General features: G+C 30.0%; 1 protein-coding gene across 4 annotated transcripts; it reads right to left on the reverse strand.

The window, feature by feature from the left end:
* Positions 1-681: 681 nt before the first annotated feature.
* On the reverse strand, positions 682-26,925 carry LOC119687578. Of its 4 annotated transcripts, XM_038101939.1 has the most exons (17): positions 26,533-26,925; positions 21,307-21,559; positions 20,858-21,228; positions 20,492-20,784; positions 20,271-20,426; positions 19,575-19,710; positions 19,380-19,510; positions 16,577-16,879; positions 16,166-16,495; positions 15,709-16,095; positions 14,917-15,017; positions 10,985-11,092; positions 10,193-10,448; positions 5,907-6,005; positions 2,816-3,191; positions 2,540-2,685; positions 682-1,625 (listed from the first exon to the last, which is right to left on the reverse strand). In XM_038101939.1, the coding sequence occupies exons 1-17, from the start codon at positions 26,744-26,746 to the stop codon at positions 1,410-1,412; spliced, it is 3,876 nt and encodes a 1,291-aa protein (XP_037957867.1). In that variant the 5' UTR covers positions 26,747-26,925; the 3' UTR covers positions 682-1,409. The 4 variants fall into 4 exon arrangements, with proteins under 4 accessions (XP_037957867.1, XP_037957868.1, XP_037957870.1 ...); XM_038101940.1 differs by lacking the exon at positions 10,985-11,092 and having other exon boundaries at positions 26,533-26,924; XM_038101942.1 differs by lacking the exon at positions 5,907-6,005 and having other exon boundaries at positions 26,533-26,924.
* Positions 26,926-27,307: the final 382 nt, after the last annotated feature.

Here is a 27,307-nt window from a genome sequence, read left to right on the forward strand (position 1 = left end):
AGTTTCATTACCACTTTAAATGGGAATGCGAGTTTCTATAGTTTTTTTATCTATAAGTCAAATTAAGGAAAAATCAAACAATCTAACATAATATTAATAATCATTTATTTACTGTAACGTCAAAACATACGCTTAATACTAAAACATATTTACAAATCTTTATACTTTTGTTTGAGTTTTAACATAAAATTTTATTTTTCAAAAATAATAAATGTAGTTTAAATAAAGCTTGTAAGCCTATAGATAAAAAACTGAACCATATATACATTTAAATCTTCAGTAAACTCAAAAATGCTCTGATGTCGGCAATATTAAAGCGAGTTTCTTTCGTTTGCATTTAAATGGAAGGAACAATGGACGTTTTCAAACTAATTTTCAAGTTTTCGATTTACTATTATTAATATTTTATGTATTGTATAACGGTTTACAAGGCCAAAGTATAATTTAACAAATTTTCTTAATATCATTTCTAGCTGCATCGAAACAACAATTTAAAATTATTTAACAAACTCTACATGAAACGGGAATACAGTAGTTCACAGTCCACATTAGTTAGTTAAAATATTGAAATACATCATCTTGTGCTTTCTTAATTCAAACATTTGCATTTGTATTTGCGTAATATATTATAATAACGACAGACTAAAATGTCATTAAAAAACCATTGTTGTTATTATTTCTAAAAAATGTCTTTAATATTTCCAACTATTTCTAAATTTTTTCTGTAATGCAGACTAAATAATAATAATAGTGGGTGCTCACGAACTCGAATAACGAGTTCAATAACCAAGTAACATAATAACAGTGCAAAATGCAATGTATTTTATTGTTGTCGAACTGCATTGTTATTACATTATTACGTTACGTCGGCTGCCAAGCTCAAGATCAAGATCGTGAGTACCACTTATGTATATCTATAATACTACAGACCCTCGACGAAGGGACGTACAATTTTGCCTTCAACTGATTTCTACATAATCCAGTTTCAGTACTGAAATTGTACTTTAGTGAACAGTAATCAAGATAGTTAAGATACGGTGATAAGCGTTTGACTAAGGTACTCAAGCGGTTTATATAATTTTCTGTAATGCTTAAAAGCAACTTCTAACTATAAACTAAGTTTAGTTTAATAGAAGTATAACTGAACTCTCTAAAAGTAAAATACAGATGAAATAACAGAATATTTCACTAAGCTCAATATAAAGTATGCGAGGTTCGTAATTTCGTGAAAGTTAAGAACAAAATTTTAACTATGTAATCCTTCGACACAAATATAAGACAGAGAAGTGGAATTAACATCAAGAATAATTCATACTTAAGTTAGGTTGAGAATGTATCTTAAATTTGTTTCGATAGCTTCAATAACTTAGAGTATTTTTATTATTTACATATAATAATTTCGATGTTTCTTAAAAGTTTCCAGTATTTGCATGGTGTGTTGTGCTTGATGTTTGCGTTGTATTTGCAGTTGACGTTGAAGTGGATGATGCTGCTGCGGAAGCTATCGATGACATTTGAGTTGTTTTAACTGTCGGCTTAATATCTTCGATTTGAATCAATTGTTCTATTGGAATTAAAGAAAGTTCACCACCATGCTGTGGCATCGGAGGAAGTCTAGCCAAGGCCTGGTATATCAAAAAAGAGATGGAACGGTGTCAATCATGTATTTTAATAATAACACTTATTGTAAATAAAAATATATAAAAACATAAATTTGATTTGATTTTGCCGAAAGATCAATACAAACTTTAAAATGCTCAAAGTATTCGAACTACTCGAAGGTATTCGAACTACTTGAAAATACCCGAGCTACTCGAAAAAGTTGGAAGATATTCAAGCTAATCGAAGATATTCGAGTAAATCGAAGATATTCGAGCAAATCAAAGATATTCGAGCAAATCGAAGATATTCGAGCAAATCGAAGATATTCGAGCAGATCGAGGATATTCGAGCAAATCGAAGATATTCGAATTAGTCGAAGATATTCAAGCTAGTCGAAGATATTCGAGTAAATCGAAGATATTCGAGCTAGTCAAAGATATTCAAGCTAATCGAAGATATTCGAATTAGTCAAAGATATTCGAGCTAGTCAAATATATTCAAACTAGGGGAAGATATTTGAGCTAATCGAAAATATTCGAGCTAATCGAAGATATTCGAGCTAGTCGAAGATATTCGAGCTAGTTGAAGATATTCGAGCTAGCCGAAGATATTCAAGCTAGGCAAAGATATTCGAGTTAATCGAAAATATTCGAGCTAATCGAAGATATTTGAGCTAGTCGAAAATATTCGAGCTAATCGAACATATTTGAGCTAGTCGAAGATATTCAAGCTAGGCAAAGATATTCGAGTTAATCGAAGATATTCAAGCTAATCGAATATATTCGACCTAGCCGAAGATATTCGAGCTAGTCGAAGATATTCTAGCTAGATGAAGATATTCGAGCTAGTCGAAGATATTCAAGCTAAGCGAAGATATTCGAAATAGTCGAAGATATTCGAGCTAATCGAAATTAGGTTAAAAATGAAGTTACATTACCTTGGCGTGTTCCACAGCAATTATAGCCGCTTTCTCAGCTTCGCGCTGACGTCTTTCTTTAAGTTTAAGGGAAAATATAGCTACAGACCGAGCACTTTTCACCAATTTCTGTTTTAATCTTGACTTTTTGGCTGCTAGCTCTGCTGCTATAGTACAAAAAATAATTTTTTTAAAGTATACATAAAAAGAGTCAAATTTTATATTTTATTAAACCTTAAAGAAATATTATAAAAAAAAAACTATTATTTTATATAATGGCATAAGTATAATAAAAACCTTTTGCTTCATCTTCAGTTGTAGCACTGCTTGTTCCTGCGTTACTGGTTGCGTTTTTGCCGGCACTTGAAGTTGAGGCTTGCTCTTTATCTGCTTCTTTTTGATGATGAGAATGATGGTGCCATGAACTTGATGATGATGTTGAAATTCCACTTACACTTGGTCTAGATGCCGATGTTATTATATTGTTTTCTGCTAATCTTCCAGTAGTATTGCCAACTCCTGTGCCACTACTGCCAGCACTTCCTCCGCCGCCGGATGACGATGATGATGAGGCGGCTATTTGTTGCGGTTGAACGGCGGTCTTTACAGCAACGTTACTCCAAGATGGCGCGGGCTTTAAAATATCCATTGTATCGGTATTACTGGTCAACTCCTTCTTATACATTATGGAAAATATGATCGGGTAATAGTTTTAATCACAGGTGCAAAAGTATCAAAAATCAAGTGCTCAGTATTTGGCAGTGTCACGATATTAATTGTTGAAGCCGAATAGTGATATATATTGTACATGAAACATAAATATATTATAATTGCGGAATAGTGTTTCAATTAGTGTTGGTTTCCACAGTGCAGCAATAATTTAAGCGTAAAATATAAATACAGTTAATATACATTTTAAGTATCTTAGTCTAAATTGATTATTTCATAAACACTTAAAGCAATATAAAGCCTCTTCTTTACGCAAATTTTAAAACCAAATCATCTTAAATTTTTAAAGCATAAATATAGTTTATAAACCCTTTAAAAGTTAACATGCATTAAAAAGCATCAATTTTAAAAATTTTGAAAAACTTGGGTTAAGTTTTCATTAAAAGTATAATTACAAATGTTTCGGGAAGTATTAAACTTAAAATAAATACTTTAATTTTGAAAAATGAATTTAATTCAGTTACGAAGAAAAATATAGTATTTCTCTTATTACACCTTTACAGCTAACCTCTATATTCTGAAACTCCATCTAAGCTATAATTGACAGTCTTTTACAACTTATCACAAACAATAACAATTTTTTTCAACCAAAAGTTATCTTTAATCTTGCCGTAGCACTATAGATCTCATAGAACCCTTCTAAAAATTGAACTTGTCAAAAATGAAATACACTGCAAAATTTACTAAAAAAATTGTTTACGGCAAAACCACAAATTTATATATAAAATCAATAGTTCCATCGCTATATAAAAATCAATTCCTATCGATATAACTGTTGATAAAAATCCTTTATTCATTTTAGTAACCTAACCTATTAAAGTAAACAAATTAAATAGCATAAATATTAAAACATATATCTAAAACATTTGCATTTGCAACTACAATATCCAAATCTAAACCGATCACCTCCAGTTTACGTTATAATTTGTACTATACATAGACACGTAGCCATGGCAAGGTCTAAAGAACTATACTTCCTCCGATTTAAATCTCAATAAGTTCTACATTAAAAATCAAGTATAAATCTAGTTATGATAGACTAACGCATCCACTGACATTATGAGGGTTTAGAAAAACTATACTGATGGAACGTCTTTTCTGGCACTGAAGTACCTATTTCTCACGATGTTGCCTATTCTATTAAATCAATAGCTAGCGTTGAGAAATTGTATTATGAAAACGATTTTTTAGTTTATAAAAAGAATAAAAATTACCAGAATATGTAATTTTTCAAATGTGACCTCCAAGCTGCCGAAGTTAAATTGTGCCAACGGATCTGACAGTTATATATGTTTACATTTTTACAAATAGATCTAATTTGTTAAAGTAATAAATTTATCTTAAATGTGTTCACAAATAAATCAGTGAAATCTAAATCCAAATCTAAATCCATCTAAATAAAATTTGTTAAGTATACTGAAATTCTCTATATATAATAAATATATGTTTAATTTCATTTTCAATGGATAATAGAAAATAATCCAACGATTTTGAACATCGCCTAGATATATTTGGGCACTCATCTGTTGCAGACGCTAAGAGTTAAATTTTTGTTGTAACAGAAAAAGAGCAAAAGACAAACGTTGGCTGTCTCATCAAGCTGATCAAGAATATATATACTTAACAGACTATGTATTATATTTGAACGATTAACTTTTATAGATATTCGAAAACTATATGCGATTCGCACTGAGAATCGCAGAAAAACTATGAAATAAATCAAATAAATAAAAAATTTTTCGAGTATTCATTGGGATCATTGTAGGGTCTAACAAAGGTGGATATTTCACGATGCCAAACAAAAACGAATCGTACGATATGCGTTAAACTTTGACAGAATGTGTATAATAGTGTTGCCAGCGTGAAAATAAAAAAAATTTACCGATTGGATAAGCGTGGAAATTCAAAAATAGGCCTCTTGTTCTTTTTTGATCAGAAGGTATGTAGATCAATTGTTAAATGGAACAATATAAATGTATCGAATTTTACGAACAATTTCTCACAATGACTTTAAGTAGTAGTTCACAGTGTTAGTACTACAATACTTACGGAGAGATATTATAAATAAATTACATCTATCTAAACTGCATTCAATAATTCTTATTTAATAACGATTTGCTAAAACTGTAAACTGTCCAAAAAGTGTAAATCAATCTGTACATACATTAATAAAATGAAATTAGCCAATCCCAATAAATTATTCCCATTATATATAGTATATATAGTATATATGTTTTTTTTTTTTTGAAAACTTTTCAAACTGTTAAAATATGTTTAATAATAATGCGGTAACCAATTTTTATGGTAGCAAAAAAAATGAATTTCAAAAAAAAAAAAAAAAACAATAGATGGTTTAACACACACACATATATATAATTTATATATATATTTTATTAATTGTTTTGTGAGTTTTTAAATACATAACTACATACATACAAGTATTTCTAGTTTGTTTGAGTGCTATGTATATATGTTATAAAGAGAGGCTTCAATTTTATGACGGTTATATACATTTATATTTGCAGCAACACATGTAACTAAATTAAATTGAATACATCCGTTTTGCAGAAACTTTAAATGAGCACATAAACGAGAAACTCTAAAAAAACTCCTCTAAACTTTAAGAACCAAAATATTTAATGAAATAACCAAAAACTACCTTTGCTATACAATCTATACTCCTATGTAGATTGATACCGTCGTTGACTTTCAAACGTGACATCCACTCAGGAGCATGTGGTTTTATGGATTGCTTGTCCTTAGTAAAGATGCAAACATTTAGTCAGAAAGGAACAAGCGGTACGAAAAGATCAAGCAAATTAAACAACAACAAAACAAACTATAAACTAAAATATATAAAATAAATAATGAATAATATTAGATATTAAATATTGACTACAAATATCCAATACTGCTCTTTGATATGTTCTTCGAAGGATAAGTAAAGTAATTTCTTGGAAAAAACTAATTAAAAGATTGCTTCAAACCTTTTAAGAAAATAAAATTATTTCAACTATTGTTGAACTTTAGTGCTACAATAGTTTTTAACTTACCATAACTAACTTCATTATTTATTAAATTTTTATATAAGTATTATTTTTTAACAGTCCACAATGTAGGGTCCTAACCACTAGACCATCATCAGATCTTGCAAAATGAAAGATGGTAGTGCAGAAGCAGGAATTATCGAACCGAAATTCCGCAAAGCAAATGCAATGGAAAAACCCGCTTCCATTTTTTAGGCAGATGTCTACACTTTAGAGCTATGTGCGAGAGCTATGTGCCTACGCAAAGGCACCCAAGGAACCAAACTATGCATTCTTTCATACAGTCAAGCAGCTATAAAATCTTTAACAAACCCCTCATCCAAAGTTGGTCTGAGAATGTTTTCTACTTCTCAATACTCTAGCATCGATCAACTCTGTTACACTTAAGTCGGTACCGGGACATGAAGGTCATGAAGACAATAAAATAGCAGACTTCATAGCATAGAAAGGTGCATGTACTCCAGAGTCCTTCTGCGAGGTAACAAATAGCTTATTATGTAAACGGTAGAAACAAAATCTACTTAAACACTGGAGAACCCAAACAGGTATGCGGCAGTCATGAAGATTAATTTATACTGAACACATCATAGTTGATGCTATCCTTAATCTTAGCAAAAACGATATTAAAATCTACAATGAACTTGTCACACGACACTGTAGGCTCATTAACCACATGAAAAATTTAGCTGTGGTAGAAATTGATTCCTGTCCATTCTGTTATAAGAAGAAGGAAACATCAGAACATAAAAGAATAAAAAAATTTTTTGCAACAACACTCAATTTGAATAAATTTTAATAAGCTAATTAGTTAAATGCAGGAAACTCTTGTTTTAACGAATCCTCTAAATATCGAAGGATCAAATACTTGTAGGTAACAAACATTACGTACGATCGCTCTTTGGTCCCTCTTTGTTGCATATAAAATGCTTTTAAAATATTGAAAAGCCTTGACATTGTATCTTTCACCGACACTAACAGTCTACTGAATATGTAAATTTAACAGGTGTCAATATGTTTCAAAATTATTAAACCTGAACTTAATATTGACTCTCCCAAAAAAAAACTAGAATCAATCTCAAGAAATAAGGTACGAATACTTATCTCAAAAAAACGTTATATAATCAAAACAAAAAACAAAATCCATTTTAAATAAACACGAACTGTAATTTTCGCCTAAGATACCATTGCGTACAGCCCTTGACTATGGGTCTGTACAAAAGAAAAATTGGATTTATTGGAACTTTTACCAAGACATGTTATAATTCGTGTCACAGACGTAAAATATCGAAATAATAACATATTTAATATCGTTCAATCGCTAAATATTCTAAATTTGAGATTCTAAATTTGAGATATTCTAAATTTGAGAATAGATGCAATCTTCTAATAACACTATATCTTTCGTTCTCTTTTCCAGACATCAATTAAACACCATCAATTAAATTAAATTGTCATTATTAAATTGCAACTAGTAACAGTGAACATATTTAGAAACGACGCTCATCATTTAAGCATTGATCCATTCATACAAATAATAACAATAATACTTTCTAATAGATGTAAAATTAGAGGTGTAGCCAGAATTTTGTCAAAGGATTTATTAAATATGTTTTATAAACAAAATTTTATGCCATTGGTAAGGGTAGAGTTGATGTTGACAAAAAGGTCTATAAAGTAAATAGAGGGGGGTTAAATAATTGTATAGTCATTTATAACAAAAAAGGGATTATAATTGAAGGTCTGTAAAGGGCGTTCCTATATAAACGGATATTTTTAGTGGGACCACCTATTGGTCACTTTTATTCTATTTTATTTTGTAATGAAATTTTGACAGTATAACAATCAAGTGTATATTTTCAACATATTTTTGATCACCGATAGATACTTTACAAGTAACTATTTTTGAAAAGTTCTTTACTTACAAACCGGTCTTATATGTCCAATTAGTTAGCAGTATTTTTTGACGTAATCTTCATGTAAATATGTGGAAAAGTAAAGCAAAATACTACTTGTTTTTTTTTCACTATTGAATTTATTTTATTTAATCAAATAAATTTTAAAAACCAACTAACTATAGAAAGTTAATAAGCAATATTGATCCGATACTACCTGTTGAAGCAAAAATGTAGTTTTAGATTTATCGAAATTTATCACCCTTCACCCAAGGTTTTTAAACGAAGCTTAATAATATTTTAGGTTTAAGTGTATAACAATTAAATTTGTTGGAAATCTCTTACTTTTCATATTCTATACAACTGCTCAGCAGTGGCAAGATGTAGACTTGATTACCTTGAAAGCGGGATCTTAGACCCAAATCAAACAGATTAAATTACGCTCAGAGCAATTACGAGATTTATAAATAGTCTAGAATTGTTTTAGTTGGGCCCTTAGGCACATTATAGATATTTAAGGTCGGGGTGCATTCATAGCCTATTATTTAATAATAATAATACCTATAGCTATATCAAAACCTTGACCAATATATTAAGGTCTATTCCCACAAAATAGTAAAAGATAGATACCAGTGGCAATCTTAAAAACATAAAGATGGAGCTCACTTAGGCGCTTAGTGTGAACCTATTGTGATACCACAAATATGTCAGTCCCGTAAAGTGTTCCAAATCTAACCTATCATAGCCTAAGAAAGCAATTTGCGATTTTAATGAAATTAAATGAAATAAGACTTTAGAAAGTGTTTTCTTAAGTGAATAAATTATGGAACTATGACAGATCAGTTGAGTAAACACTTTTCTTTCTCCTCTAATTCACAACTACGTAAGTATTCATGCAAAAAAGACTTTTACCGGTAGGTATAGCTGTCAATAAGACAGTATTCTGTCAGTAATTGGATCAATCTTCACTCAAAACGTTAATAAATAAAAGTGAAAACTAAATTTTGATCAGAAAAAGACCATGAGTACTTTGGATTATATGGATTAATATGCTATTTTGTTTTATTCTATCAAATGCTTAACATTAAAATCAAGAAAGTATGTTCTGACAAATTTTGTTCAGAAAAATTCTATCTAATAATTTTCAGGTATATAGAATATATTGGTTAATATTAGAGTTATTCTATCAAATATTTAGCATATAAATCGAGTATAGTGTATCGAGTATAGATTAATATCATTAGAAGAGCTCAGAAATGGTGCACTTTATTTACTTCGAAACAGACATATAGTGAGATATAGAGTTCTTTATCGCAACACAAACATCTAAACAAAACGTTTTATTGATACATATAAGTATATATTCAGCTCAGAAAGCACCAAAAATTTCTAATTTAAAATTAACGTGATCTACAATATTTTTCTCCCAATTTTAAGCATTGTTGGCAGCTCCCACGTCAATTTTTGAAGCCGTTGAATTAGATTAGATTTAGATTCAATTTACAGTGAACGAAGTTGTAGACAAAATATTCATAAAACACATCTTTACGGATGTACAGTTATAGGTAAATGAATCTGATATCAAAATAAGTCAATTATCATTGAAGTGGCATTTTGAGTCTAAACGGAAAAATTTTATTCAAAAACTTGCGTAAAATGAGTTTTGTATAAATGTTCCTACATCTATGAATATATCAGTTAGTTGCATCACAAAATCCTGATACTTTTTGAACTGAATATAGTATTGAGCTATTTGTAGTAATATATTGGATATTTATAGCTTAGTTCTCTATAAGTAAGTATGTTTTTAAAGAACCCTTATTACAATTAAGCAATACATTTTAGCAAAATTAGTATTTGTACAAATATGTGATATATGTTTTGCGAACAAATCAAGTACTTTGGTTTTTCATTTTTGTTATTATTTTAATGTGATAGATATATAATATACGTTTTTATGATTGATAAGTTTATATAGCTGTCTTAGGAATTTTCTATAATCTTACGCTTATGTGCAAGTGTGTTGCACTTTCTGCCGATATTTTGCGTGGTTTGTAAGGCGGTATTTCCGGTATTTTTGATGGATGCTGTTGAGGAGGTGGTGTTAATATAAGTTGACGTGAGCGCTGTGGACTACTGCTAGCGCTACTGCCAGTATGTTCAGCAGAATCGTTTGACTTTTTCCTGAATGGTGGTATTTCTGGTATATGCAAGGGCTGGCGGGAAGTAGGAGCTAGAATACTAGCACTGCTTGCAGAAACGCTAATTTAGGATGGAGCAGGATTTTAAATAATCGAAATGAAGAGTTTTTTTTTTAAAAAAAACGTGTTTGGGGGGTATGGATAGGAGTTTTTATATTGGAGAAATGTAAAACATTAACAGGTACGGATAAAATATTGGAAAACAAAAAAAAAATGTGTAATATAATAATGTATATAATACATTATGTTATTTTAATGAGGAGTAAAAGGTAAGAGAAAAATTTTCCATTATTATAATTAAAAGTTTGGTTTCATTAAAACTATTTTTAAAATATGAAACTATTTACATAATATTATTATTGTAAATAACAAAAGTATACATGCACACTGAAAATACACTATAAGTAATATATCGAGCAAATTTATGTATTTATCTAAAATAATATACAATTTTAAAAACGATTTTAAATTAAATATTAATTAATTTGTAAAATGGACCTCACATACAAACACAATTATAATTTTCTAATTATATCTCAAGCCAATTAACGATACAACTAAACATCACACTACATATATAGACTACAAATATATTACCCTGAAAAAGCGTGCATTCTTTGGTTTGAGCTTAAATTACGAACTGAATATCCATGAAATGAAGGAATTTCCGGTATTTTCATTTTCAGCTTACAACTTTTACATGCGCTATTAAAAAGGATTTTTTGAAATTTTAAATTTAATAAAAAACTTAAAAACAATGTACTTAATAATACAAAAAATACTCATAGCAAAAAAAAAATAATATTCGGTTTACAACATCAACAGGTTTCTCTTTAATAACCTTGAGCAAGATTGGTGTATTATATGGTAAAGATTCCAGTCCCACTGGAAATTTGTCCAATGGAACCGTACCATTATAAAAACCAAATTAGAATATGCTACGATATTTAGTAATCTTTTTAGTACTCTATGTGGCTTTGAACCAAAATTATTTAATATTAAGTTCGTATTAAGAGTATAGCTGTACCCCCCCGTATACGACACCATTAACTCAAGCGTCAAATGAATGTTGGTATTCTTAACAGAGACGTAATTTAAAATTTTGTATTACTCCATGATCACAACTAAAACTGATACTTTTATAATATTTTTTTAATACATATTTCAGTTCTTCCCATGATATGTACGATATACGTTTTACGTTGAAGTTGGAGTTGGCTTGGCAACTCTGGCGATAAAACAGGGCGTTAGGTTTGTTAGATACTTTTATTCTGCTGTTATGATAAGGATAAGGACAATTTTTAGTAAAATTATTTTAATCAGCTTAGCTCTATTTTTGGTATCGAAAAGCAAGTTTTTTAATTGACATGAAGCCCATTCAGCCCATCAATATAAATATTGGCTGAAAAATGATACGAAGTACAGTAGAATCTCGAAGAAGTTAACCGAAATGTCCCAAGAGTAATTAACGAAATCTAATTAAATCTCTCGTCGTAAACACTGTTTGATTTAATCAATTTAGACAACGGAATATCGTCTTCACTATCCTATTGATCATCATCCTTCCTGACGATAAATATCAAAACATATTTTTGAAACTCAAAACAAGAGAAAAATTCAGGGAATACCCATAATCAAAATTAGAGCTCGCACTCAGAAAAGCTAACTCAAAAGTTAACTTTTTAGAGCAATACGGAAGTTAACTTTTCCACGATTCTATTGTATATTGTTTTATTCGTAACAGAATCTTATTTTCCGTTCGTAACGCAACAAAATTTATAAGCTAAGTCGAAAAAAAATCTTAGTTTATAATTGATATAATAAAAACAATCTAATATCAATATAAATTTTGATCTGACTCGATTATGATTTGATCATCAGAGCTCAGTTATGATTTGAAGCTATGGTGTTTCTGAAACGCAGCTGATCAGAACATGAAATTAGAACTAGATTTTTAATATAATTTCCTGAATACGTTTCGGGTCCACGCTACATACTAAATAAATTTCCAGTTGAGTGGTTTATCTGAACAATTAAGTTATCAAAAGAAAAATTTGGGTACCGAACTGTTAATTTTTTATAATATAGCACAATAGAAGTTATCACCATATAAAAATATTAGTAAAACAGTTCAACATGTCAACATCTAAATATATAGGGTACTAAAAAACAAATTGATTTATAAATGTAAAAGTAATTTTCATAACTATATTTACATACATTCTGCCAAAAAGTAACGGGAATTCGTAATTAAGGAACATCACATTGTCAATTTTTTCAAAATCATTTTTTGATACCGTTTTGGTGAATATAATGATCATCTTTCTTCAAGTTCAACAACTGCTGATCAGTTCCATTCAATAGCTCTATAAAGTTTCATATGGAAACTCGTTAAAATCATTTTTATCAAAAAGAAGAGATTACAGGCAATACAAAGTGTGGATGGAGAATTGAAAAATCATCAAAAATATATTTCGTTCTATATAATTTTCTACCTTTTTAAAGGATGATAATATCAAAATTTGATGCAAAATATTTTGACATAGCGACTATAGGAAGATAACTAATGAACTTAAGATCTCTCTCATTCCAGTTTGGTGGAAAATTCGAGTTTTAAATTCTTAACCACTGAACTGTATTCAACATAGTATTATAAATAGATATATTTCGAAAAGTAATACTAGTTCCACATTCATGCAAAACATTAGGAGATCGTTCGTTAGGAGATATAAATCTGAAAGTTCAATATACAATAAAGTTAAAAATAAGTTAAAGCAGTTACTTTAGAGTAAGTTCAAGTTTAAGTTAGCATCTCGACTCGCGGTTTTTTTCAATAGTATTGAATTTTCTTCATAAATAGTACCTTAAGCAAATCTTTTTAGATATGTTGGATCAAACAAATTATACTCTCTTCTTTATACTACGCATCATAATTTTTGACGAAACAACGTTTAAGGAGTTAATATACAAATAATTTAACTCTCAACAGATTGATGAAAGTGCATCACTTGGATAGTCAAAATGATGTTAATATTCATTTAATATTTAATATTTCTAGTTTGGTGTTCGATGAATTCTTTTAAGGAAAAAAAATAGTTTACTTGAATAATCTTTGCTTGAATAATGGAATGATTTCACACAATAATAAATTGCCTTTATAGATGGAGACAGTTTTCAACCAATTCAAGACTCAACCACAGTAAATAATATCGACTACCTTTGATACTTAACAAAATTAACTGATATATATTTTTTTGTTCCCATAAACAATGCATGCATCCATAAAAATTATTTTGAAGATTGAAAAGAACGCAGGACCTATAATGACGAATGACATCCTTAGCGATCTCAAAATTGATCCGATCAAAAAATACATAAGGGATAGAGCCCTGAAATTATTTGCAAAAACTGACAGGCTCACCAACAGGGCGTTATCGAATGTGAGAATGGTTACAGGCTCCATGGGGAGGTATGCAGATCTGAGGTCAATTATTGCTTAGTCTGATGAAGAGATAAACAATAATCCAGTCAAGGCGTAGAGAGGGGTTATGAAGAAATCTCGCAGTTAATAGAGAGTAAAAGTGCTCTAGCGCACTGACTCAACTAGTCTCAACATAATAACAAATAAATACTGATGAATCAATAAAAATTATTCACTTTATTTAAGAATTGTGTGCACCTCTTTGGCAGAATGTATTTGAATGTTTTTTATATTTTTTAATATCATAGTGTATTTATAGTGTATACTATACTATAGTGTTTAGTTAAAAGAATTTTAATTAATTTTTTTTCTTTTTTTTTCTATGGCATGGTTGTGATAACTTCTCATTTGCATATTCGAGAAACATCAACAATTATAGAAGACTTTGAGCTGCCGAAATTCGTGATCATTGTACCAGTAGTATGTTTGTAATATCAAGAAGTAATATTTGAGTTTCCACGAAATAAGTTTTGATCTTATCACGTTCAACCTAACTCTGTCATCAGAGTTGTAGATATCGCAGAAATAAAACTAATCCGAATTGATTGCTCATTTTTTGACTTAAGAAAGATTCCAAAATAAATTGTAAATAATTCCCTTAATATAAATAATAATTAATACTAAAGAATTAACCAAAACGATTTTGAAATATTTTTCAAAAGTTTAATAACATATTTTCTAAAGTTCGAAATTAGTTAAATAATAATAACTTTATTTAAAGAATAAAGTATTTTAATAAGTATTTTAGAATAAGTATTTTAGAAGAATATAGCAAAATCTTATTCGCAAAATTAAGTATAGTATTTTGGCTATATAAACACATCGGTAGTGTTTCAATAATGGGCAAAAAAAAACAAAAATATATTTTACATATATAAAAAAAACATTAAAACAACACAATAATATAGTTGAAAATAGCAATGTGCTTAATCAAAAATTTGTTCATATACATTTGAAAAAGTTGAAAAAATTTAGTTTATAAATATAAAAAAGAACTTTTATATTAGTTATACATATTTCAAACATTATTTATATATATATTACTTACCCACTTGGACCGTGACTAACGTCTTGGTTTAGGCTATTTCCCGAAGACCCACTATTAGGGGATGTAGACTCATGTAAAGGCCGTATTAAAATAGTGCTTGTCTAAAAATTATTGAAAAAAGTAAAAAGGTTTTAACCCTAACAAACAATTTGGAATATTCTAACATATAAAGATTCTGAACTGTTTAAATAGTCTTTTGGACAGGGCTGTCAATCGGAACCAAACCGAAAACCGAAAAAAAACTATGTTTTTGTCGGAGCGAAGACCGGAACTGACCCGATATATATTTTTTTTTAGTTTTGAACCGAAACGAAAACCGGAACGGAAAAAATTTCGGTACGAAACCCTGCTTTTGGAGGGGATTTTATAGTAGTTAGTAGTTGTTTAATAGATATAGACAAAAAACGATATTGAATTCGAAAAGTGTTCTTAAGTAAATTAAAAACCAACCTTGTATTTGATGGTCTTTTTTTTAAGGACAATGTCTCAATCTAGGCATTTACGCAAACAACGACACATACTAATATATATAGTACAAAGAATCTTGGACTATTATCTAAAGGCCCCAATACATTTAGATCGATTGATCTTCAGTTTCGTTGAGATAGATGTATTCGATAACTGGACAATCTATTTCTCACTGAATAAACACATTGTGTAAATTGTTTTTACGGTTACAAGATTTTATATGCAAACATCCAACAAATTGTATATGCATTCTCAAATACCCGTTGTTAATCTTTGTATATAGTTCCTTGACATATACGTATATTTTCAATATAGAAATTATACCTGTGAGGGCGGAGAATCTGGTGAAGAATCACGATTGCCATAATGACTGATATCAGGTTCATTACGCTGTAAGCCAATATTTGTAATTTCATCGCCATATTGAGAGTATCCTGCTTGCTTATATATTTGTCCTTGAAATACATTTTCATCAACGAATTGACTATCTATCGATTGATCATTTGTCAATGTCCCATCCATATTAATGCCGTCCTGATCGGGCTGTGTCGAAGTTGTTGATGGTGGGGTTGGCGGTGTCGGCCGCGGCGACATACCCTTACATTGCATTTCCCGTCGACAGTGTTCAGCGCGGGCAATTTCAGCAGCTAACCATGACGGTAATTCAGGGAGCAGCCACGTTAAAGCAGAACGCAAACCTAACATAATATGCTATATTTATAAAATCAAAAAACTAGTTAGTTATCGTTGCTTAGAAAATCAATAAAAAGATTATATTTACTTCCAATGCAACAATTAAAATAATTGTTTGTGCAGTTGTTAGACCCGGCCATAGGCGAGAGACTTGCCCCGATAATCCAATTAACGCACAGTTAACAATCACAGCTGCTAGAGACAAAATACTTAAAGCATTTTGCCATGTACCAATATTAGCAACACGTTGTCCAAACGGTCGCTGATGCACATGTGCCAGTTTAAAAGCATCCGAGCGTATTTCCATTAAATTATTAATCAGAGCACAAACACCCGCCAACGGAAAAGCGGCTGAGAAAAGTACAACATAACCCATTTGTACTAACATTTCCAGATGATCGGAAAAGGTCCCATCATACTTTACATTTAGTCAATTATTAAATAAATTTAGAAAAGACAATGCCATTATAGAAATAATAGTGTTTTTTCAAACGCTTACCTTGTACAATGAACTTTCTATTTCGGCTTGACCAATATTACGTTTTGTGGGAGTCGATACTGCATCTTCCTGTTTTTGTTGTATAAATTTCATTGCTGTACGATGTGGTGTATCTTTCTTAGATTGTGCTGCAGACGTTCCATTGAAGTCTGTTATGGATTTATTGCAAACTTGAGTAGGACTTAATGCACCCCACATATTGAAGCTTAACTTTGCCAATCTCCACTGTTCGATTAAGTATGGAAGAGCGGATTCACGCAAATTGCCAATGATTTGCCGAGATATAAGAAGCCCTGCCAATTGCTTATTACGTTGGAAAAAAGAAATCAATTATATGTTTTGCAACTGATAATTTTTATAATAAATCGGTCCCATAAACTAAAAATTGAATTCATTGTTTTTAATGAACGAACCATAGTACAAAGCCTTTCTTAAAACGCTTCAACGTTATATGCTAACTATTGTGTTATTTAATATATATATATCTATTTCTACATATTTTTAACAGTTTGATTGAATAAGTGCTACATAGATGTAGTCAGTCAACTACATTCATCAGTCAACTTAGGTTGATTCTAAGCGAAAGTTTCATTTAATTACCTCGAAAATTGAGAAATAAACTAAAGTAATTTATCTTAAATAGATATATATATATATATATATATATATATATATGTATATATATTATATAACGTTCAATATCTCCTTTATAATAATTTAAACATTTTATTATACTTAATCTGTGTCACTATAAAACGGAATAAATCTATTATAATCTAAAGTTAGTATCAACAAAATGAGCTAAGTACTAAATTTCTAACAACTGTGTGTGAAAAGTATCCTTCTCTCGAAGAGAAAGTCTTCCTACTTACGAAAACTTAGAAGTTCCAGTTCATTTACCAAAATAAGACATTGAGTTACAACATGATGGCAATCTATGTCCATAAGTGGATAACCTCACTTCATTTTAATAGATGGAGAGAGTTGAGCACTTGTAGACAGACTCATGTTGCCGAAACCGTGCGCCAGGGAAGCGATGAAAGTGCTTAGCTATTCGCGGAGCACTCTAAGCTGGCTGACCTCACTAATTACTGGACATGGCAACTTGAAGTATCACCTCAAAAAGATAACTCTTGCTGAGGAAGACACTTGCAGACTATGTCTAGAAGAAAAGTAGACAGTGGTGCATATATTGTGCCAATGTCCAACACTGGCAAGTAGAAAGAAGTCTGTCTTGGAACACCATTGGGTAAGTGATGACTTGGCAGGAAACCTCAAGCTAAATGAGCTGCTTGCAATAACAAAAGATGTAGTTATGCGAACGGCTTTAACTCAATAACAACATCCGAGAATCGAAGGACGAAAAAGGACCCAAGTAGTTTCGTGCTCTACTTCGACTAAACCTTCAACTCAGTGGGGCCACTTGTTGGACAGTGCGCTGTCCCAACGTCCCACCATATATATATACCAAAATAAGAAATATAGTACTGAAAGCTGTGAATGATACCTTAACAGATGTAAATAAATATCATCATTCTACTTGTGTACATTTCCTTTCTTCTACAATTTCTTTGACAAGCCAACGTTATTGTCCTAAACATTCGAGACTGTTGGCCTTAATCTCCGTGGTACTAGCTTTACATCATCGGTCAGGTCTCGTATTCGAAATTCATTCTATACGAATAATATAGTATAGGGTGAAAATACAAAAAATATTCTATTAGGCAGAGATAATTATATTATAGGTACCGACGCACATTGAAATTCACAGCAATGAGCTGGCTAAAAAGTTACTTACAAAAAATGCTGAAATCTTAAAAAGACAAAGTGAAACTCATTTCTACTGAAATAAAAAACCAGATCCAAATTTAATCCTAATATAATCCAACATATTTGTATTTATATTATAAAATCAAGTGCTATAGCGGTTAATAGCACTTATCAAAAATTATCTAAGAATTATGCATGGGTTCTTTCTTAGATATTGCAAATTGAAGAACACCTACAAAATATAGGTGAGGCTTTTGCATCTTTATTAACTAAATGTCATGCTCTAGCGAGGACTTAAATCAAGTATTTTGACCATAATCATTACAACATGGAGAAAGTATAAACGTGTACTCTAGAATGATATTTCTTGAATTGAAAACCAACTGCGAATCAGCAAACGGAGCTATTTTGAACGGCGGTGCTAATGCTGCTTTCTGACACCGGTCCGTAAACCAGTCTACTTTAGAACCTTAATAGTGTAGAATACATACATTTCTAAATAACAACGCCCTTATAATACAAACACACAAGAATGAAAAGAATCTGCTTATAAAGCTCCTGCTATCCTTTAATAAAGGTAATATATCAATTACTTAGTACTGGTCATTGAAAACCTCTTGCATACAAAGTGCATTTGTACCACACGCACTATGTGAGCGATCAGCAATTTAAATTATTATCTATCTCAGGCCATCAAATATTATACATATACATATGAATTATATATACTTCTAGGTTGCAGGTACATAAGATATTATAAAAACACCAAGTTTCGAATGTTGGCTACTGGGTGTAAGAGAGATCACTCAGAATAAATAGACCAAGCTTATTAAATTAGAACATAACACTAAACGACATCTAAAGAATGGGATTAGATAATATGTTACAATGTCACAATGTCTTCAACTAATCAGAAATACAATGTATGACGAGATCTATAGAATCTTATCTTATCTTATCTTATCTTGTAATAAGTTTATACCTATATTATACTTCTAAATAATACAAAATAAAAGCTATTAAAAATACATACTTCTTTAAGCTTTTCTTCATCTCGCAAATAAAATGCGATGTAAAAAAGTGATAGAAAAGAGTTAACAAATTGAAAAAGTGCCACTTTTGCAATGAGATGGTTTTCATATTTCGATTGCAGTCGATAGTTCTCTGAAAATAAATTGAAAAATGCAATAGAACTTTTTAATTCCTTAAATATTTTTTTTCAACTCACCACGGTTGTTTAGCCAAACAGCCAACTTAAAATACGCTTCATCCATAAGTGTAATTGCTCCTGCAAGCAACACTTTTGGTATAACACTTAAACAGCCTATAATACTTTCATCTGGTAACTTGGCATCCCACCAGTCCTTTAATAAAAAAATATGTACATAATTAATAATGTTTATAATTAATAATTAATGTTAATATCAATATAAAAATCCTTAAAAAATATTTCTCTCAAATTTTAAATAATTTTTATTTATATACAATGAAAAAAATTGACTACATCTCTTCCATTCTGACAATTCTGACAGCAAATTTAATATCGAATTTCCATCTAGAGACTTATGAAAGTCAGGCGGTCCCTCTTTAGGTGAGGGCTTAACCATTTTCGCTGACGGATCCAAAACAAGTAGTGGTGTATGAGGTGAAGTTTTCTCAGATGAACTGAATAAATCTTACTATATCTTACTACTCAAGAAACACTGTTTATAACACAAGAAATTATTAATGCGGTAACATCAGTTACTGTTTTAATGGAATACTAGATGGTTAAAAATATATATATATATATTATTTTTAGTATATAGAATATGCTTATTGGTTCTTGCAATTTCATATAAAAATATAGAAATTATTCAAATAATAATTATAATCATGATATATGTATTTGCGCTCTTAGTTGGAGCGTATGACGCTTACTTACCTGAAATCGTAGCATTATGAACATTACAAGAAACACTAGAAAAAGACAAAGTCCAATAACTGGAAAACTAACAAAGTAACGAAATGCACGACGTTTCCACACTGGAGCTTCTTTCGGTTCCAGACGGCCGGTTACATTATTTTCGACTAAGGGACCCTATAACGAAAATATGTGGTATATTTTATTTGTTATAATCAAAATATATATAAATCACAACATGCCTTATACAGTGGTCTAGGTGGTTCCAGCAATTCTGGCGGAGTAGATAATGTACCCCAACGAAATGAAAGCTCTACTGAATATCGTTTCCAAGCTTCTAAGTATAGGGAAGCCCATGCAACATTAAATAATGAAAAAAGTACATGTCCCATGTCTTGTGCAGTTTGACCTTTTCCCCAAAGGATGCAATACAGAATGGAACCAAAAACAGCAGGAACGCCCAAAGCACATGTATAATGCCCCAACCAAGCAAAATATAATGCCACCTTAAAACCAAAGTACTCAGCAATATCATCTATATTTGACATACACAATCATTAAGTTAAGTTAGAATAAAAATGTATTTATTGATAAAAATAAAAAATTACCAAGCGGTTGTGGTGCAAATATTTGTTTAACCCAACAAGTTTGTAATTGTGTTAAGCTTCCAGTCTCATGTAAAGGAAAGACTTGTGTTATAAGACCAGAGTCTTGCCATGCAGCGACAATACTTTGACCCTCTGCAACAGCAGCCCGACCTTGTAAAGCATCTATATCGCCTCGACCTGCGCGTAGTCCCTGCAGTACTTGAAGAACTAACCACTGTCTTTCTTGTGAAGTAAAAAGTGTAGCACCACCATCATCGTTTTTTAACTGTTGGAAACAATGACTTTCACGAGTAGTAAACTCTCGTAACGCACCTCCTAAATCAGGACGAAGACGTTTAGGTAAACGCGCTTCTTCAGCGGCTTTAAAAAGGCTAGTCATAAATACATAATGATAGAAATTTAATTAAACGATGTCATTAGCAATAAACTGCATAGTAAATATAACTCACACATTCGCTGGAGCGCTTATATAAAAAGCATTTCTTCGCGTACTTTCATGCGCCTTGACTTGAACTATCAGTCCCAGACCTGCATGCGGTTGTGCCCGTATTCGTGCAAGGAGCCAACGTAAAGCTTCATCAGGCGCATCTTCTGGAAACTCAATAACAACATCACACTGCGTAGGAATTTTGTTAAGCCATAACCTGCGGGGTGTCATTAAATGACCTGCATAGGGTAGTTTACGTCTTAACTGACGGGAGGCTGAAATGAAGTAGACAAATTGTATGACTAATAATAGAAGTATTTTAAAAACTCGTACAGAATATTTTTGATATGCCTAGAACAACTCTTTGTATTTGTAAGTTATATTTTCTTTTTGAGTGTTAATTAATTATTACACCGAATTATAATTCGAATTTTCTGTAATATGTAATATGTATTTTTTCCACCTTGACAAATGCCTCTAAAAAATCTATATCTAAAGCACATTGTACTTTTAGAAAATTAAAATAATTCATTGGCTGTTGTTGTCGCAAGAATTCTGACAAAAATAAAGAACATATGGAGCACAGAATAAAAACCCCGAAAAGCGACATCTGAAGTTTACATATGAAAACGTTTATCAAATCAAAACTGCCTCAGTGATAACCACAAAAGCTGAACTGAAGTTTTGTAATGGGTAAGCTCAAACGTATCGTGTGAAATCCACAAATAATTGCGTTTTGTAGTTTTATTCTACGCATTACTGTATTAGTAGTTAAACACCTTTTTTCGTAATTAAAAATTCAAATTAAAAACTATAATATTTATAATATATTAAAAACTATAATTTGTTAATAAAAAGCTAAGCAGACGATTTATAATCTTTATCTTAAACTAACAGTACATTCACACTGTCTCACTTAGGCACTTGCATATTTATATTAATGAGTGAACGTTTACATTATAATGAGCTCATTTATGCAGCTGATAGAATTTTTACAAACTTTTATAAACCCCACTTAATAATATAGAATTAAATTAAAATTAAATATATAATTGATATATTAAATTATTTATATACATTTTATATATTAATTATATATAAAATTAATAAAAACAAAAACTTATTAAATGCTTACTTCCTCGGTACCGTTGTGTAGTGCTCAGCTGTTGTTTGTTTACATTTTATATATATAACATATGACATATATATTAAATTTTGGTAATTTCCTTTGTGGGAAATTTATTTTCAAAAGTTGCATTCGACCTTTTTCGCCTTAAATGAGTTGATTTATTTATAATGAGCTCATTTATACGAAAGATTGAAAGATGATTTAAATCATTCTCATTAGTGGCTATAATGAGCAAAATAATTGTTATTGCATATTTGTTGCAATACTAAATTTATTGCCATTAAAACAAACTGTTTTATTTGAATGTTGTAAAGCGCGTATTACACCTCAGATTTGGTCGTACAACTTATGCGTTGAAATGCAAAATTTGTAATAAGTTTGACGTCTAATAGCAATATTTGCAGGTCTAACTTCAAATCGGATGGAAATAAATATATAAATAAAATGTATTATAAATAAAATGCTAGCATGAATTCAACGGATGAATAAAATTTGCAACATGTTTCCAGTGAACATTCACTGATTCACTGACTGATTTTTGAATTTGGCTGCACTGAAACTTAAGACTTAAAATTTTTTGCGAATAAAACCTAACTCTGAAGATTTTAAGAGCATTGTTGTTGCTTCACATGTTTTCTTTTGTAAGTTGCGAGTATTTTTTTGTTACTTTAAAAAAAAAATACGTTTAATATACAATGGCCGTTTGCGAGTTAGAGTAAATAGAGGTAAACTAAATTGAAATTTTCTAGGTACTTTTTGCACACCACTTATGTAAATATTTATTTATTTATTTATTGCATTTATTTATTATTTTTGGTTAAAAGTTTTTAAATTTATTTATTTAAAATTTTCACAATGGTAATACCTAATTTTTATCTAATTTATCCTACTCGAAATTCTGTTAAATATCAACATTCACTGCAATATCGACATAATTCATTATTTCTCTAAATTTACCATCAATTTACTCGAACTCGCACACGGCCAATATGTTAATAATGCTCAACAATAGTTTGTGTCTTATATAAATAAAAATGTACTAAATCCACATATTAGCTTATGATTATCAGAATAAGAATAAAATCGGAATAAGCTAAAAATATACAATATTAAGATAAGAATATATGTACACATATATTAACACATGTCTAATAAGATATAATAGGTCTGTTCCACGAGCTACTCATAGTAACTTTGAGTAAACACTGTGTATACACAACCGCGTTCCACCAGCAAATTTTCAAGTATTTTTGTGTAAATTTTACTTCTGTTTTACTCATGTTTTACTATGAGTAGCTCGTGGAACAGACCTAATATAAAACTACAATAGACATTAATATGTTAAGTCGTAGTGTAAATGCACACACTTATGTGGTATTTTCAATTCGACCAGAGTTCATAGATTATTTTTGAAACGTTGCTTAATGCTTGGCATTTTCATCAATTGTCAAATTCGAGGTTGAAAATTGCGGTATAATTTTTCCTGATTCTGAACTATATAGTTGATTACTATAGTTGACTTAAGTTGATTACATATAATACCAAGTTCAAGAAATTTTCTACGAATCAAATAACAATCTACAAGTAAGTAGTTACTTACACTAACTGTGAGAATATACACATTTTTACTAAGAAAATCAACTACTTATTTTTTGGAAGATAATGAATTATAGAAAGTATATATACTTATAATATATATTTTTCATTCGAGTTTTGTTTGAAATTCGAAATTATAAATTTCGCGCGTCTAAAACTTTTGCAGTTCAATCCACAATTTTATGTGAATAACCCTATGAATGTTGATTAATTTTTTTACAGCTCTTAAGATGGATATCGAACAGACCGATAAAAAATATTGCTGGTGCTGCAAAGAAAATAAAGTTGACATTAGTATGAATAAATCTGATGTGAAAGAAGCCATGCAATGGATACTAAAAACCAATGAACTCAAGCCTGGTTGTTTAATGAATTTATGTCGCTCCTGCGCTATCGAATGCTTGAAGTGCAAATTAATCGGATGTGTCGTTGAAGAAACCTATGCTAGTTTCCCGGGAAACCTAGAATTCAAGTAAATAAAATATTAAGATACAACTTTTATAGAAGCACTCAGTTTGTAAATCGAGAAATTCAATTACGACGTTTGTCGTAGCTTCTTTTCGTCTGAATATAGTTTTGAATATCATAACCTTAAATTTTTTTTCCGAAATACCTATTTGCTTTTAATTCATATTAGTTTTATTGTAATGACTCTAAGAAAATATTTTTTCTCACTTCTAACCACAAATAGATATAAAATTTAATTTAATTAAATAAATAAATTTCTTAAATAGGTTAGAGAATTCCGATGATCGCGATAATTGCAAATCCACCAGCAATAAAAGAGTTAAATGTAATGATTGTGAACGTACTTTTAGCAAGAAAAGCTCTTTAAATCATCATCAATTGACTCACTCTGGCTTAAAACCTTTCATATGTAAAGTGTGCGAAAAAGGATTCTCACGTCGTACTATTTTAAACAATCATATGCGTCTTCATAGTGGTAAAAAACCGTTTAAGTGCGAAAGATGTGTCTTGACTTTTACGACGAAGTGTAGACTTAACGTGAGAATTAAATACTGTGTTAATTGACTAAATTAAAATCAAATTTTTTTTATTTAGTACCACATCGTCCGTTTTCACAGTGAGAATAAACAAAGTTCTACTAGAACGTATCATTGCAAAACTTGTAACGAAAAGTTTGGGTCTAATTGTGAAAAAAAAATACACTATGAAACACCTGGTTCGAAATGCTATCGGCATACTACACCCAACCATCCTGAGACTGTGTCATCTGATTCAGTAGCTGATTTGTTTTTAGATTGTGCCAACTGTAATAAAAAGTTCTTGACACTTAAAGATTTGATGAAGCATCAGGAGATGCATGAAGCTCCAATATTTGAGTGCAAACATTGTACAGTATGCTTTAATAGCGAAACTGAGCTTTTGTACCATATGGTTAAAGTACACAAAGATGAGAACGATATTATTAATGAGGATCGATTGGGTTTTAATGTAAAAGACAACAACAATACTAGCATGGTGAAGCACGAATGCAGTATCTGCAGAAAATGTTTTACGAAGGGATCCTCTTTGAAATCACATATACGTTCTGCACATACAGATGAGAAACCGTTCAGTTGCTCTTATTGCTTCAAAAGTTTTAATCGCAAAAATATCCTCAATAGACATATAAAAACACACACAAAAACTAGGCCCGCTGTACATGTAAGTACGATTTAAGGGTCTTGAAAGTGCTTATATTGTATTTCAATTTCAATTTCGTTTCAGACTCATATAAATAGCTCACATGAGGATAATGTGGTTGAGACACTACTTTATTGCTCCCATTGCCAAGATATTTTCGGTAATGAAAAATATTTACTGGACCATACTGCAGCAAAACACAAAGGTGTCAAAGTTGATTATAAATGCGACACCTGTGAAAAAGTATTCTCTGATTTAAAGGAGTATAAAGTACATATAGTGACCCATAATATTTCAAATTAAAGACGATTTAATATTTGTTACAGATTATTGATATAAGAAATTTAATTTTAATAACTAGTTCACAAATTATAATATAATAATTTTTTTATATATTTATTATATTTATATTATTTATTATAATTATATTACTTTAATATAATTATAATTATATTAAAGTTCACAATTATAATTAATAAATAAATAAATAAAATATATAAAAAAATAAAAATAAATTATGTAGAATAAGGTAAACGGTAATATAATTTATTAGCGGGCTAATTGGTCAATTTAATAGAAATAAAAAAATATAAATTATTATTTATATTTAAAAATAATTTATATTTTATTAAAATATTTTAAAAACAGTAATGATATAAAACAATACAAAAAATCTTTTCTACTTAATTGCATTTTTTGTTGTTGTAAATCATTATTATTTAAATATTTTTATTTAAAAATAGTCTGACTGTATATATTTGACTTTAATTATTTTAATAATAGTAATAAATGATTTTTGATAGTAAACCTCATATAAAACATAATCAATGAAAAAATATTCTTTACTTAAGTTCCATTTAAATTCGTTCTACATACCATTTTCTATTTTTTCCTTCGCACAACTTATTATCTTCCCTTTTCGCCTCCGTAGATGTGACTCGGAATTGTTATCGTCAGTGAAGTCATCGCCAGCATCTAACCCAGCGTCTTCAGCTGTAGTTGATTCATGCAAGTCGTCTAATGATTGACGTTCTGAAGAGTTACCACCGGCACAATGCATTAAACTTTCAAGACTCTTATTCATTATCATAGATCACTTGGCCAAGAAAAATGAAGGGACGTGAAGTTTTATTGTACACTGCTTATTAAATGTGTGCAGATCAGGAACAGTATCATTACTTCATATAAATATACTTGTATAAATGTTTATATAGCCGTAATTCAGATGTTTGTCAGATACTATATTCAGACCATCCTTCAGAATTTTAATATATTAAATTGTTTTCTACATTGTTTGAAATGTTTATAAAGAAAATCGTTGTGATATAATTATAGTTCTTATAAATACTACTATGTGATATCATATATGATTATAATACTTTAAAAATTGAAATTAAGTAAATGATTACTTATGAAAATATTTTTCATAAGAAATTATACTTGCACTCACAGTCGCAGTAATTGGAAAAGCTTAGTTAGCACAGTTAATTAAAGTTATATTATTCGAATTGGACTGTTTCATTTAAGGTCCAATTTGTACATACTATAAATACTGTAGATAAATGCATTCATTTGATGAACTCACATGCCACAATCAGATCTAATACTCTCTCGTGGCAGCGTATCAATTCAACTTTGTTTACATTATTAA

This window comes from Teleopsis dalmanni, chromosome X (genome assembly GCF_002237135.1).
Source record: "Teleopsis dalmanni isolate 2A chromosome X, ASM223713v2, whole genome shotgun sequence".
Lineage (NCBI taxonomy): Eukaryota > Metazoa > Arthropoda > Insecta > Diptera > Diopsidae > Teleopsis > Teleopsis dalmanni.

Coding starts and splice junctions, on each gene's coding strand:
- LOC119687578 (XM_038101939.1), bottom strand. CDS start 26,746: ATGATAATGAATAAGAGTCTTGAAAGTTTAATGCATTGTGCCGGTGGT. Junction 2,686..2,815: donor AACTGAAGATGAAGCAAAAG/GTTTTTATTATA, acceptor TTTGTACTATAG/CAGCAGAGCTAGCAGCCAAA. Junction 1,626..2,539: donor TTGCTGTGGAACACGCCAAG/GTAATGTAACTT, acceptor TTGATATACCAG/GCCTTGGCTAGACTTCCTCC.